The 15,436-nt window shown below is 32.3% G+C and overlaps 1 protein-coding gene across 4 annotated transcripts in view; it reads right to left on the minus strand.

Moving 5' to 3' along the window:
- Window positions 1-942: 942 nt before the first annotated feature.
- LOC134529664 (glutathione hydrolase 1 proenzyme-like) overlaps window positions 943-15,436 on the minus strand; it is a 42,154-nt gene continuing 27,660 nt past the window's right edge. The window contains exons 6-10 of one of the 4 annotated variants that reach the window (XM_063363988.1): window positions 13,425-13,703; window positions 12,077-12,194; window positions 7,446-7,531; window positions 6,937-6,999; window positions 6,425-6,617 (exon numbers count right to left, since the gene is read on the minus strand). In XM_063363988.1, coding sequence (XP_063220058.1) covers window positions 6,562-6,617; window positions 6,937-6,999; window positions 7,446-7,531; window positions 12,077-12,194; window positions 13,425-13,703 — 602 coding nt within the window. In that variant the 3' untranslated portion in view covers window positions 6,425-6,561. Of the gene's footprint in view, window positions 3,296-6,306; window positions 6,618-6,936; window positions 7,000-7,445; window positions 7,532-12,076; window positions 12,195-13,424; window positions 13,704-15,436 lie in introns of those variants that run through there. The other 3 variants (XM_063363987.1, XM_063363986.1, XM_063363989.1) reach the window with 3 other exon arrangements.

A 15,436-nucleotide genomic window follows, 5' to 3' on the forward strand; every position in this document is an offset into this window, starting at 1 on the left:
GTAGCGAAAAAAAATGAAAACACAACATTATCAATAACTCAGACGGTGGAATTATTGCGGAAACTAAACCAAAACAAGTGACACTTCAAGAGGCATTTAAAAATGCCATCATTCGTGCTGCTTTATTTCAGGAGAAGTAAAATCCTGCTCCCGGCCGATCACGAGACGTACGAGTTGACGGCGACATCGGCGGCAATGACGACGCACCATAAACATTCTCCAGATGTTTTACAGTATCAGTTGTTAAAAACAAATTATTTTGGCGATTGTTTCAGGTATTTATTTATGCTGCAGTGTTTATTTACGTTGTGTACTTTGTTGTTTTTGTACTATGTTGCTTGAAATACTTAATAAATCTGACATAACCTAACTTGGCTTTACTAGGCCTCCTGTATTAAAATTCCGAAATCCGAAAAATTCTGAAATTCGGAATGCTGCTGGTCCCGACCATTTCGGATAAAGGATTGTGCTCCTGTATATTATTCTGAATGTAGTGATTTGATTTGAAGTAATGACTGTTCTGTTGTAAAACATTTTGAAGTGTTTCTAAATTAAGGCATTTGTATATAGTATATGACATTTAAATTGATGTGTTGTAGTAGGATGTAGAAATATATTATTGTTATTTATAAATGCATGTCATTTATGATTTTGCATCAAATTAAGGGTAGTAAATTAATGTTTATAAATTATTAATATGTATTACAATTTTTTCGATGTAATTTAACATGGTTCTGTGTTTAATGTTTCGAAGTAATAACATTTATTATTACTTTAAATTAGTTTAATAATAATATTTATGTTCAGAATAAATTTTAGTGATACTTATATATTTTAATGCCTGATATAGTGATGTAATTTCTGATTATCATTTCATATTTTTTTGTTATTTTAGCAGTATATATCAAAATTAATTTTTCTTTGAATTGTGATGAGATTGACAATGTAAAAGTGCACTGAGATAACACCTAAAAATGCCCTCTTTTTTTATAATTAGAAGATTGTTAAGCTATGTTTAAATGAAAGAAGAAATTTTGCAACATTCTTCACATAGATATTTATGATATAATTAGTATTGTTACACAAAAAAATGGGAGGGGGGGGGGGGGGGCTACTACCCCAACTGCCCAGGGGCCCACAATTTCTCTCGGTGGCCCTGCACCAAATCTTTGGCTTTGTTGGTGTGAACTGTACTTTTTATAACTTCTGCTTTCAAAGAGGGCGTGTAAAGTACAAAGGAAATACAGAATGAGTCTGAATTTGACAGACAAACTTGAACTGCAGGTTAATCACGACAAAATAATTTGAAAACCTCTACCGACTTATGGTCTTAAGTGCTTCCCCAAGTCTGGTGTACGTCTTTGAAGTGGGGCTGAACAATCTTTTTATTGTAAATTATAGAGAAAGTATTTAAGATGGAAACTTGAGTGTCTGAATGTTTAATTGAATGATGTTTTACAAACACAGTGAATTTTGTAGCTTTAGAAAAACTATTTCATTGAAATAGATCGGGGCAGTAACACGTCAGAAAAAATGTGGAAAATAGAAGTGTTACTCCCATTATTTCAATCAAATAATTTTGCTACAGCCATAAAATTTACAGTGGTTGTAGACGATCATTCTTAAACATGATTCAGAGACTCAGTGTTCCATCATAAATACTTTATTATTTACAATAAAAAAGTTGTTCGCCCAAACTTCAAAGTTTTAAACCATAAGTCATATAGAAGTTTTCAACCTATTTTGTCATTAACCTGAAGTCAAAGTTTGTCTGTCAAATTTAATCTCATTCTGTATGTTACCACCCAAATGCATGAGGGTTAATAAAAGAAATTATTTTTGTTAAAATGTGTAACATAACTGTATTTTATAAGCTTCTGTTGATTTTATGCAAGAAATTATAATTGAGATATAAAATTAGTTTAATACATTTTTTTTTTCAATTATGCATATAAAACTGAAAACTTGTTTCAATGGGAAACACTGTTTTTTGCTTTGTTTTTCCATTTTAATTTGTCTACATGTTATTTTCCAGAAAATATTAAACTTTAATTTAATTACTGTAAATCACAATATTTTATGATGCATATCCTAACTAAAAAACAGCATTCGTGTTCCAGTGTTCAAATTTGTAATTCCCACCCACCTGCATCTTCTTCACGTTCTATGCCACCTCTTGAGTAGATGCAGCAGCAGCAGCACTCAGGTGCAGAAGTTATAATTACACCCACCATTAGAACAATTTGGTTGTAGTTTCAAAAGGGTCAATAATTTTAACGTAGCTCTTTCAATAAGACGTTAAGTTGTACAAGTTACTATTCTTAATTTTCTGTTTAATGTACAGAATGTAAACCTGGCTGCATTTGTTTTGAATTATATGCAATAATTACAATTTTAAGCAGTGTTCAGATAAGCCTTGGCTGTAGTAAGTTCATTTGTTTTACTTGATATGGAGTTTCCGTCTGTCCGTCCTAACCAAATTTTTTTAGTCTACCTACTGAATTTTAACAGTAAGGTTCATTGCATTTTTGGTGCGCTTCTGTGCTGTCATAAACAATTTTAGCACACATTTTGGCTGAGAAGGGACCCAGGTCGTAGTAGTGTAGTTAATGTTTGATTTGTATTCAAATGAGCATGTAACAAAACTATTACTTGAGAGTACATATTGCACAAATGTAACTCTTCGCTCCTGAAATGCACAATAGAATACATGGTGTTAAATTGTGGTGGAACATAATTTAACAAAGATTTAACTTTCATTTTGAGACTTTTTTATTACAATACTACAAAAAAAATTGTCACTAGCTTAACATGGAAATTAGTAATTTTGGAAATTAATAATTTTGTGTAAATCTTCCTAACCAAAATTCCACACAGAGCAAACAATATCTATTAGCATTCATAACCACTGTGATTTATGAAATTTCAAATATTTTTAATAGATCCACAAGCACATTAATAAATTACCACAAGAACATAATTTTTTTTTAGTATACAGGGAATATTTTTGAAATTAGGCATACTTATAAACAAACACATTCACTTACAAAAATTATTTAATACAAGTTTTAACTACAACACTTAAACTAAATCAAAATATTAATAAATTGTTTTTAATACTCTTAAAATCTTGAGGCTACACCACCACCTCTTGAATCTGAATGAGATTTCCAAGTGTCTTCAATTTTCTCAACTACATTACAGCTCGCGTAGGGTTCCTTGAGTGTTCGCACTTCAAATCCTGTTTCGTTAAATAAGTGCAAGACCTCTTCAGAAAACTTGGCTTGGGGCAAATCTATAATAATCAGAATAATAAGTTAGAGTTTAAATATAAAGATGGGTCAGTTCTATTCTCAGTTCCTTAAATTAATACTATTAAATATATGAAGAGAAAATCACTTGATAAATGGTAGAAAACATTGCAGTTTTATTTGTAAGCCATAAATATTCAAGACAAATTGATTATTTTTTTAACATCGAAGATGCATTTTCATTCAAACATACCATATCTTCTAGGTAAATTATTTTGTAAATTTTTCACCACAATTGCTCTAACTTGCTGTGATTAACCAAAACTGATTTATTATCATCTAGACTGAAAAAAAAAAAAAAACTTTTAAAGGAATGACACATAAAAGGGTTCTGGTATGAATTATGTTTACTAATAAAATAAAAGTCTGTGAACCAAAATGTGTAAGAGAGAAGCCATTTTGACCATCACAGTTGCATTAATGCTTCAGGTGGCATTAATTTGAACTACATTATGTATTTTATTATTCTACTACACAAAACATTCTGAGCACTTACCACACGACATCTGAGATGCATTTACATAATATAAAAAAATTGGTTGTCTGTAAAGTCGGTTTACGGATGATAGTTTAACGTGATAACAAAACATTGATGAAATTATTGCATACTATTATGAATAAAATTGAATCATTTTTATTGAATTATAACTATTTTGTATAGATACAAAGGAGTGAAATGAAATCTACAATTTAATTGATAAATTTACTTTTATTTGCACTCATTAATTCAAATATGTTTACTACTTTAACGAACCGATTATTTTAACTATAACGTTTATACATGTTTGCTATTTAACTTCTTCCAATCTGTGTTATTCTGTTAAGGATAGGACGATGATAAGAAAAGTAGGAAATGAATGGGAGTGTTTCAAGTTTAATGTGCCTCGAAAAAGAAAATCGATGGTTGTTCCAATCAAATGGAAGAGAGATAGATGCGGCGCAAGCGTACAATAAGCATAACGGGACAAAGTGTAACGGGACAATGAGTCATCCTTTTTCGTGCTTGCAGCCGGCGTTCATCGATTTATTAGACGTCACGTCAAAATGGGACTGTATCCTCACATATTCACATCTTTGCTAACTGCAAACAAAAATATTACGTTCACCATGTTTATTTAATGAAAAAACTAACACATCCCTTATTGATTTTAATTACAGCCTCCTGCAAAGAAAATTATAAACTCATGAAATCAAATCCTTTAAGTAGCATATCTGTTTCCACACAGAGATATAATACTGTTTAAGTAACAGTAAAACTCTGTTACACTGCAAATTAATGAGTTCAAACAGTATAGGCATAGCTATTCCTTCAATAATAGCACATGTATTTTTTGTTAAAAAAAATACCTGTAGTACAATAATAATTTAGATTGCAGATTTCCTTAATTGTAGGATTTACATGTCCACTATTGGGTATATAACATGTCACAAAATTTAAATAAAGTAAATAAAATGGCCCAGAATGTTGCTAGTTCCACTACTTATAACTATGTATATATAATGAAGTGAAATATTGCTACTGCTACTACTACGAAAGTTGACCACAATGGAAGATGTTCTTGTAAGTACTCTTAATAGTCAAACAACAATTGAAAAAAAAGCCCAAAGTTAGATTTAAGATCTCCCAAAAATTTCTCAGCTATGCCATCATCTTACAAATGGTGTCTTGTAGAAATAAAATGTATAGAATATTGCAAATACTATTGATAATTTTAAAATGAACAAGAAAGTTTTTTTTTTACTAAAATTTTTATATCTTCAACCAGTTTAATTTGATTGGCAAATCTCACAACGTGTTGTTGAGCTCTTGTCACTCCCAGCCCTCTGTTTATGTATCAATGCAGTCTTAGCTCTGAAAAAGATAACAATTAGTTGAAGAACTGCACTTTAGTGGCATGTATGCCACCTTTAGTCACTTTTGTTTATCTCGGAATTGGATGCGACAAATTGAAGACTGCAGATAACACCATGAAATGTGAAGGGAGGAGACACACTTCCTTTCCATGCCACAGCTGAAAAACTTTACGTCATTCCCTCATCAAGACTGGTTATTTAATGGGAAAAAGCAGGCAAGATGCATCTTTACCGTTTGCATTTCTGATACATATCTGACTGATGTAAACACTTGCAAATATGTGATGGACATGAAACAAAAGATCAACAGCTACACTAGACACTAAACAGTCACTTTCCGTTGGCTATTCAAGCATTAGGAGGGAAAAGTGGCTGTTTTCTGACCATGATGGGAGGGGTAATGTGTGCCACGCAATAATTTGTGCCCTTTACTTATCCACATTTGTGTCCACACCTGTTTCTTAGAATGTCCACTATTTTGGAGGGGAGGGGTTATTTGCCCATTAGAGACACAAATTTCTGCTGGTGATTTTGAAATGTCCATTATTTAGAAGTGTCTGTTATTCAGAATCCATCCATTATTCAGAAGTGTCCATTAACGGATGTTCCATAGTCACAGTTTTTGTAACCAGAGTTCCAAAATTCTATCAAATTTAGACTTAAATTTACTGAGAATGCTGCAAAAATGTAACCTTTGGTAAGTATAAATCTTAATGCTGATAGAATTCTGTACATAAAGAGTATGATTTTAAATTTCAAGGCATGTATTCGAGGTACATACATTTCCGGGAAAACAATTTGTTAGAATAACCTGAATTGAATTTTAGTAATTGCAAGCAGAAACTTAAAAAGCTAAAGGTCACATGGTAAGTTGTAGCAAGTGCAGCTTTTAGTTTGGACGAAGTGATAAAAATGCTGAAACTGATTGGATCCTGGGCTCTGAATTATTTGGCTGCAAACTCAACTGGGCACAAATCACATCTCACCAAACAAGCATGCCACCAATAACTCCCACAGAAAATGAGTTTGAACCAAAAAACCACAGAAAATGAGTTTGAACAAAAAAACCAGCATGCAGCCATTTCTAACTGAAAGTAACAAGATAACACTGACAACAAACAGGTGCCCAAGTTATGCTAACCTTCGGTCTGTATTACTGATCCACCTGCAGCCATATGGAATCTTGGAGCTTCTACAGCAACTGTAATATTTTCTTCACGCAGAAGCAGGTTCACAAGCATTTGCACAGCTACCGTGGCATCTCCAGCCCCAAACACCAGTCGCCTCCCACATATTTTGTCACGTTCTGTAGCCACAATTGGCACTGCCCAAGAAAATGGACGCCTGCCTGGCTTTGAGCTGTTGCTGCTAATGTCCAAGTTACTCAAGGCATTGTTTAAAATAAAACCTCCATCAGTAAGTAACTGTGATCCAAACCACGTATTGACACCACTGCACATACAAAATGGTTTGTTAATAAGATTACACATGGAAAAAAAAAAAACAAATACACAACCATACCTAAAAATTATTTTACACATGAGATGCAACAGTTGAGAGACAACAAAACTGAAAAAAAGCAAATATAATATCCTAAGAATTTTGATTACAATTCCATGTTTGCTTGTTTACTAATAAAAGTTTGTGTACCAAAATGTGTAAGAGAGAGTCCATTTTGATTATCACATTTACATTAATGCTTCAGGTGGCATTAATTTGAACTACATTATGTATTTTATTATTCTACTACACAAACGTTTTGAGCACTTACCACACGACATCTGAGATGTATTTGCATAACATGAAAACGTAGCCTCACATACATCTTTGCTAGCTGCGGAAAAAAAAAATATTACTTAGTTTCTGATTGTTTTATTTATAGCCAACTATGAAAAATGCCAGTAAATAAAAATATTTTTCAGCTGGTTTACATTGATGTAATGAATGATTTGTGTCAAAAAAGTTTTCATTCCAGTGATAGCTGACTACATGATTTATTTATGTTGAATATTTGTAGATGGTTTACATTGATTTAATAATTTAATAATTACACAACTTTTTCTTTTATTAGTAGTGATTATGTGAAGATATGCTAATATATGTTTTCCAGGGGGCATTATTGTTTTTATTACTTTGTGTTATGTTAATTTAAAATAATCAAAATTTAATAAATTTGTTTTGTTACTACGTTAAATTTCCAAAATTTTCCAGCATATTTGGGAGTTCAGTCAAGGATTTTTTTGTTAAAGATTTGTGGCAGCCCTGTCCAAGTACTCATACCTTTAAATGCGTTATATAAATTATATTCACACCAAAGAAGTATTTGGTTTAACAGGGTTGCTGCAGGTCTGGAAAATATGGAAAGCCTGTAAAACCAGGGAATTAGAACATGGTCAGAGAGAACCTGGAAATATCTGGTAAGACTGAGATATCAAAGAAAACTATTGACCTTATAAACTTTAATCTGAAATACAGTGCTAGCTAAATATTTTTTTTAGACTATAAAATTCTTTAACTGCTAAAACAAAACCTATATTTTTAAGCTATTGAAAATCAATAAAAAATATTGAGTACGTATCGTTACAAAAACAAGGGAACAAGTAAAGTAATGAAATGGAAGTCTAAGAATAATTTATGTAATTAAAATTACTCTTTCTTTATGACATAATTAAAATACACCTCTCAGAATATATATTTTCAATTTAATAATACTAATGTCATATTTTACACTACACAACAAACATAAACACAACCCAACATAAAAATTGAAAGGAACCAGAGTGAGACCCTATTTGGGGCCTCTTTGCAGTTTGTAACCTGCAGAATATTTTTTCTGAGACATTATACTATACCACATTTCTGGAATGAGTATCAACTTCTGATATCTTCAGTTCCCGTTACAAACAGTATTCAAATATACATTAAATGTTGCATTGAGTGTAACTATAGGTTGCTACAGAATGTCAGTATCAAATTTCGCTCACTTTACCAAGTTATCCTAAGGGGAAAAAATTTCTGGTCAGTTTTTGGTATTAAATAGTTGCTATTTCAACCAAATTTGCACACTAAAATATAGAATGTTTGCAGTTTTCATGCCAAAATAGTTTTAATGTTCATTCAGTCTTCTATAGCACAATGCTTATTGCATTAAATACCAACACATGCCGTGGTTTTCCAGCTGCCACAAGTCTGGTAACCTTTGACTCCCTTCCACCACATACCACTGGGCATGCATAGTTTTGGTATTTTTTGAAAACAAGTGGTATGTTTTAAAGAAAGTAAACTAAATTAACTAAATAATATATCTGGTATCTACAATTTTACCTGTTGTTTTCCTGCCTGGCATTTCAATTATAACAAATTTTTACCTGTAAACTATTTTATTTACTAGCATGGTTAATTAGCTAGTTCTCAATTGTTCCAAATGTTCCAATTGGTACACAATTAACATTGAAATAAATAAATCAGTCATAAGTCTGTCCAAATAAGAGTATTAACCTAATTAAGCTACTATTTACATATACAATAGGGTCTAGATTAACAGAGTTAATGTGGATCGCTGCAACCACGGATAAGCAAAATCTCAGCTAACACGGATATAGTAAAAAAAATTGTCTTGTTTCTCAGTTGGCCCAGTGATATCATATTTTGGTGTGGTGGTGTTTCCATCTTTTCTTCAGTGTAGATTCTTTCACATTTCACCATGATTTGTCCAACCAGTAAATGGCAATTTTAAAGTTAATTTTCTTTATGCTTTCGACAACAGTTAGTCATTTTCTAGGTCCACAAGAAAATTTTTCAACAATCTTTGCTGGTGGTAATGGCACTTTTGGTTGGCTCAGATAATACGGGACCTCGGTTAATCAAAAAACTAGGGTATTTTAGACTACTGTATCACTGAAATATAACTCGACAGTAACTCTATTTCTTGATGGTCTTTGTCTGCGCGTCACTATTCCCGGACACTCTTTCACCACTACCGACCTGGGTTACAACTAATGTCCTTTATTTGAGGCCTGGAAGTTGACAAATAATGCATCCAAGTTGATGATGTTTGAGTTGATGGTGGTCCAAAGTCTCGAGATGTGAGGGCAAGAGACAGCGGTGCCACAGGCGGTGAAATTAATAAAATAGCTGTTTTTTGTTTTAAATATGGTAATTATATGTTTTGATGTGCAAAATTTCTAGTTTTTTAAAATCATTCTATATTTTTTTAACGTATTTTATTGCTTTATATATTTCATTTGCATTTTGAAAATGTTAAATTTAAGTTTAACTGTTGCAGGATGGCCACACAAATCTCAAATGAAATTCCCAGACTCTTCCAGGTTTTCCCTGACCCTGATTTTGCAGTTTAAAATTAATCAGTGCTAATTTTTTTTAAACTGTGAGTATTCAACAGACGAATAAGTAAACAAAGATTTAACTTAAGTTTATTCCAGGTATAGGTAATATAAATTTGATAAACTAATTTTCCAGGTATAGGCAATATAAAAGTGATAAACCATGTCTCTAGTTGTTTATCTATGTAGAAAACTCACTGTGAATAAAAAATTTAAGAGATTATGTATTTATGCACCCAAATGAATTGCAGCAGACAATTAAGTGAACAGGATTGATGTTTCAATGCTTCAACAAGGGTCTAGTTTGAAGATAAAAAGTACTTGTAAACCTACCTACCTGTGATCTGCTCTTGGATGATACAAATCACTGTGCAGAATGCTGAGAAAAATATTTTGTTCCTCATAAGAAAGTAGACAGGATTAAGTGTTGTAACAGAGAGGAATGTGGTTGCACGAGACATGTACTGTCTACATTAGTAACTGCAACGATTGTGGCACGGATGAAGGGAGTGAAAGATCCAAAAAAGGACACATGTTTAAATAGGTCAACATTTCTACTAACAGAAACTTTTTGGTTCTATTTATTTACATGTAAGACTGTGGTCTACGTTACACTGAAAATTAGCTTAGAACAATCTAAAATACTATAGGAAACTACTTACTTTTCTCTAGTACTTCAATCAAGTTATGTGGGTATTATTCCCAAGGTGAGTCTCTTTTACACCTTTAAAATATTTTTGGATGAACTGTGTTTAGATATAAATAGCCCATTAACCAATGATTTTATGAATATTTATGTCTATGCAATCTGTCCCACTTCTTGCACAATCTTACCAAAATATTCCATGCAAGATGATGCAAAGCACTACTTTTTAAAACATGTATAAATTTTTTATTTGACTAGACATATGTTAGCTGTAAGTCATTTCTCATAAACATTAAGGGTGAGAGTAACATGTCACGTATAATGTTGCAACTTTATATGAAATACAATTTTCATTGGCAATTGAAATTAAATGTGCAGCAACTCACACTGTTTTACCTTATATGACTTTCTGAGACTACATACTTTCTTCCCAGAGTACAATTTCCCATTTCCTCATAATTTGTAATTATTTTAGGTTTTTTTTTAGCAACTGCAAACCTTCGGTAAACCATAAAAAAAAAATTTCAAACTAGATATAAGATGTCGGTTGTCCATTTTTAAACAGCAGGTTAACTAACATTTGAGCTTGACAAAACTTTTGCCATGCAGTGTTGTCAAGTTTTGAGTTCCAGTACCATGTTTTTTCAAAACACATTTTATGAAAAATTTAGGGAGGATTACTCGTGTAAATACAGTAATATACAGACCCAATTTTGAAAATGATAGAGCAAAAATCATGTTTTTATAATGAATGGCTATAGAAGTAACCTTTACGATGCAAAAAACAACATTAACTCAAATATTTCCCTCAACCCTCAAAAAATTTCCTAACTTTTCCTGGTTTTCCCGGTCCGTGGCCACTGTGTGAGTCATATTATGATTGTAGATTTTTCATTCCATCTCTTGACACTTGTGAGAAGTCTGGTAGGCAATAATGCATTTTTTGATTTTACAAATTAGATAAGAATATGTGTAATATTGCATAATTATTTTAATGTTTTGACAAATTCATAATGCTTCACACATTTTTCTCAACAAATGTTAATGTTTTACCAACCATTCTAAGTATGATTATAGTGTAACTTAAAAATCCTTGATTTTTTCAAAAATTTCTTACTCTAGTTTTACAGGATTTTAAAATGCCATCAGTTTTGTGTATTTCTAAGAAAGGTATGTTTTTGTAGAGTGGTTTTTTTTAAGGAGGCTAGTTGTTTGTGTACTTAGGTGATCATAACTAAACTGGAAAGTTTTTTATGTTATGGTAGTTACATTAATAATACGAAAAATCATTGTTAACGTATTTAATTTCTAGTAAAAATATTTTTGCGAGACACTGGGTATTTACATGTCTAGGTGGCGATAACTAAATTAGAAGGCTGGTTAGGTTATGTCAAGAGCATTTTAAAAACTACTGTAAAAATTGATCAATTGTATGAATTCTTGCACTATTATTTTTTTTATACCTACTGTAGTTAAAATAATAAAAACCAAAACTTAAAGAAAAAATTTATTAAACTCACTGTCAAAATTTTGTAGAAAATTTAACCATTTTTCCTGCATCAAGTTTTTCTAGTTTTCAAGAATTTCACCCCAGAATTTCCCTAGACTGCTATCACCATTCCAACTATCAATTTTAAAATTACTAGACTGAATTGAAAAACAACCATTGCATGAAAATAAAGTAACATAAGTTGTACCTACTCAAAAATACTATTTTGGAAATTTTTTTAATGGAAAAATTGCTATACTTCATTTATTTTAGGTAACTAATGTGCTTTTCCTAATTTCTACAATTTTGAAACCACTCTGGCATAGGAAAATAGGCTGATAACAAAATCTTGTCGATGGTTTTCTGATTAAGTTCAATTTTTAGAAGAGAATTCATTATTAGCATAATTAGTGGTCAGGTAAATTACACTTACCTGATGACAGAAACATACAATTCACTGAAATCAACAGCAGCAACATGAGATCCCACAGCCTCTGGAAAGTTCCAATTGTTATCATTGGTATAGTTAGTATCCAAAAATTCTGGGTCACCTATGTACAAGGGAAAAAAATGCATTGGTGACATTCAAAAACACATATACAGATACAAATACTTAAATTAACTAAAATTATGTAGAAAAATTTTTATTTGTTTACAAATATTTACAGTAAACTTCAAATTAGTGCTGTTTTTATTTCCGAAATTCAATTCACAAAACCATTTTTTTTTGTATTCTTGGATTTGAATCCAGATTCCTATTTTATTTGCTTTAATACAAAAAACTTTTTGCTAGCTTAACAATAATTATAATAATATTATGTTTAAACATTTATATTATAATTATAGCTAAATTGGATACTGCCTACATAAAGGTCTCTAGGGCAGTACAATTTCAGTTAAAAATTAAGCGGCATGTGCTTATGCTATGTTTTCAATAAACATCACTTAAACATTATAACCTAACTTAAAAATTTAACATGGAATGTAAATTCTAAACCATACAATTTTGCCTTGAGTGATGGAATTGTGTTGCTTCATATCTTGTTAAAATAGTGTTTTCTAACAAACATATTTTTTTTATAACTTAAAAATCTGGCATGATACATTACAATAAACAGAAAAAAATAATGATTAAAAATATGTATTTTAAAAACACTAGACAATTAACATTCAAAATATAAAATAAAGTCTAAAATTTGTTACTGAATATTATTCCTTTTCATTATCATTTTATTCTGAGGAGACAACGTTAATTTCATAAAGTGTGATTTTAATTATAAAAACTAAATTACACAAAACCAAAAAAAAATTCTTGCTGGATTACATTTAATATTTTCAGGAGAATAACTATAGTCACAAGTGAATGGTGAGATAAAACACTTGCGCTGAAGAATAAAATCTATTTTGATAACTTTACGTATGACAACCCTTTATCAAAATTTAATTCAACAAACCAAGCATTTAACAAGCATTTAAAATACCATAAAAGGTAATTCTTTAAATTAAATATTATATTTCATTTCTAATTAACATCTCATTAACAGTGAGGGAGAATAAATGCATAATCCAGACCAGGAATACTTGGAAAGGCATTGACCACTTTCTACAGTAAGGAACACTTCCCAGTATTTTCCTGGAGTGATTTCAGGAAACCATGGAAAACCGATATCAGAATGGCCAAACTGGGATTCAAGCCTGGGGCCTCTGATATGCGGGCCCAAAGTTTTAACACTGTATTATATTGCTCCATAAAATAGGTAATGAAATATTGTAAGACTTACCCAAATTGCTGTAATTATGTCTGAACACCTCTCGCATGACTTTGGCTATTTGATTGCTGGTCCATGACTGTGACCCCTGCTGGAGTGTTTTCAGCACTACATCAAGAAATAAACCTCCAGAAGAAGGACTTGGCACAAACAGGTTATACTTTCCTGCATTTAACTGATTAGAATGACATCTGACTGACTGATAACTAGCCAAGTCTTCTACAGTCAGTGTTCCACCTGCAGCCGAAACTGTTGCCACAATGTCAGATGCAAGACTGCCCTCATAAAAAGCTGAAATAGGAAGGTAAAAAGAATCTCAATTAATTTACACTGGTGTAGAGTTGGCTATTTCAACAAATTCAAGCTTTTGAGTGGAAAATGCTAACAAATAAATGATAAACACAGACAAATATTTACATAATTTATTTCTAGTCTCAGGAAATTAGACAATGAAAGGAGGATCTCCTAAAATTTGCACTTTTATTGTATTAAAGATAACTTTTTCATCTCCAAAAATTAGCTGATGTTCAAGCAGGAAACCTTTGGAGGAAACCACAGCATCCAACTTAATACTGGAGACAGTGGAGACACACAAATAGGGGAATCCTGTGTTTTCTGTGTTTGTTTGTGGAAGGACCAGGTAAGTTTAGTACACTGGCTTTTTGGTCCCACAAAGATTGTGTTTTAAAATAAATTACTCTTATGACTGATGCCTGTTTCATCACTGGATGTCACGTGCAAAATAAACATAATGGCACATGGCACTCATTCGTGCTTAATGCTGTAAGAATATTTGCAATATAATCAAAACATAATAGATTAATGCAAATACCAAATAAAGCTGAAATATATTTTAAACTTATACCCAAAGCAATACACTAAAACCGTGTAGATACAACCCCTCACGGTACACAGGAACAGGGTCGTAATAAACCCACCCCAACCCCTTTAAGAGAAAATATACAATTTCTCGCACCAAGTCCGTGTTCAGTCGTACCTGGCACGAAATTGACAAGTTTTAAAATTTAAATATAAATGTATTTTAACAGCAGATGACTCCTGAAAAGAGAAAATACCCAAAAAGTGCATGTCAGACAACTTAATATCACCAAAACTAGCATAAACTCGGCGCAATGCGCGGCACAACTGTATCTTTTAACGAGAGCTACAACCAATTGAACTGACATTAAAATATTAATTGATAAGACATGAGCCATAAATATACACCACATCAGAGAGGTCAAGAACTTTAAGTGCCTTGACATCACTCTGTTACTGCTTGCCTGAGCGGGTGATACATGGAATGTTAAGGAGGAAGGAAAATGCAGGCAACTAGTGAAGTGTGAGCCTTGGTAAAAAGGCCAAACTTTTTTTGCATTGTGACATGACCTTTTTAGTTAACCCATGGGAAAAGATAATTGCCTGAGCTGTTCATATAATCATCGCCAGAGGCAGTTAGACAGTTAGAGGGGTAGGGGCGGGCATGAATTCAGTGCTGGACAACAGTGATTCCCTACATTTATAATTGGATGTTTTCTACCAGATCTATACAAGTTTCCTTCACCACTTTGAACAAAACTAACTACCGGGTGGGCACAGCAGGGTTCAAGTCAGGTGATTTTGCAAACTAATCAAGATGTAATAGGGTGGAGGAGTGTTCATAAAACCAGTCACATATGCATCCAACCCGATGAACTTTGCTTTTGTCATCTTGAAAAATCGGGGTGTACTTATTATGCAGATGTTGACTGAAAGGCAACACCTGATCACCCAGAATGTTTAAATAAACATGCTGGTTCATGTTAGTTGTCACTGCAGTGAGCGGGCCCAATCCATGATACAAAAAACACCCCCAAAACATCACAGACTCACCTCCAGCTTGAACCTGACCCTGCACACATCCAGGATGAAATATTTCATTTGGTCTTCAGTGTACTCGACGTCATGCATCATTGGAATACAAGCAAAAAATGTGATTCCTCAGACCACACTACGTTCTGCCAGTCAGCTACTGTCCTTGTGAA

The sequence above is a fragment of the Bacillus rossius genome, chromosome 2 (genome assembly GCF_032445375.1).
Source record: "Bacillus rossius redtenbacheri isolate Brsri chromosome 2, Brsri_v3, whole genome shotgun sequence".
Taxonomy (NCBI): Eukaryota; Metazoa; Arthropoda; class Insecta; order Phasmatodea; family Bacillidae; genus Bacillus; species Bacillus rossius.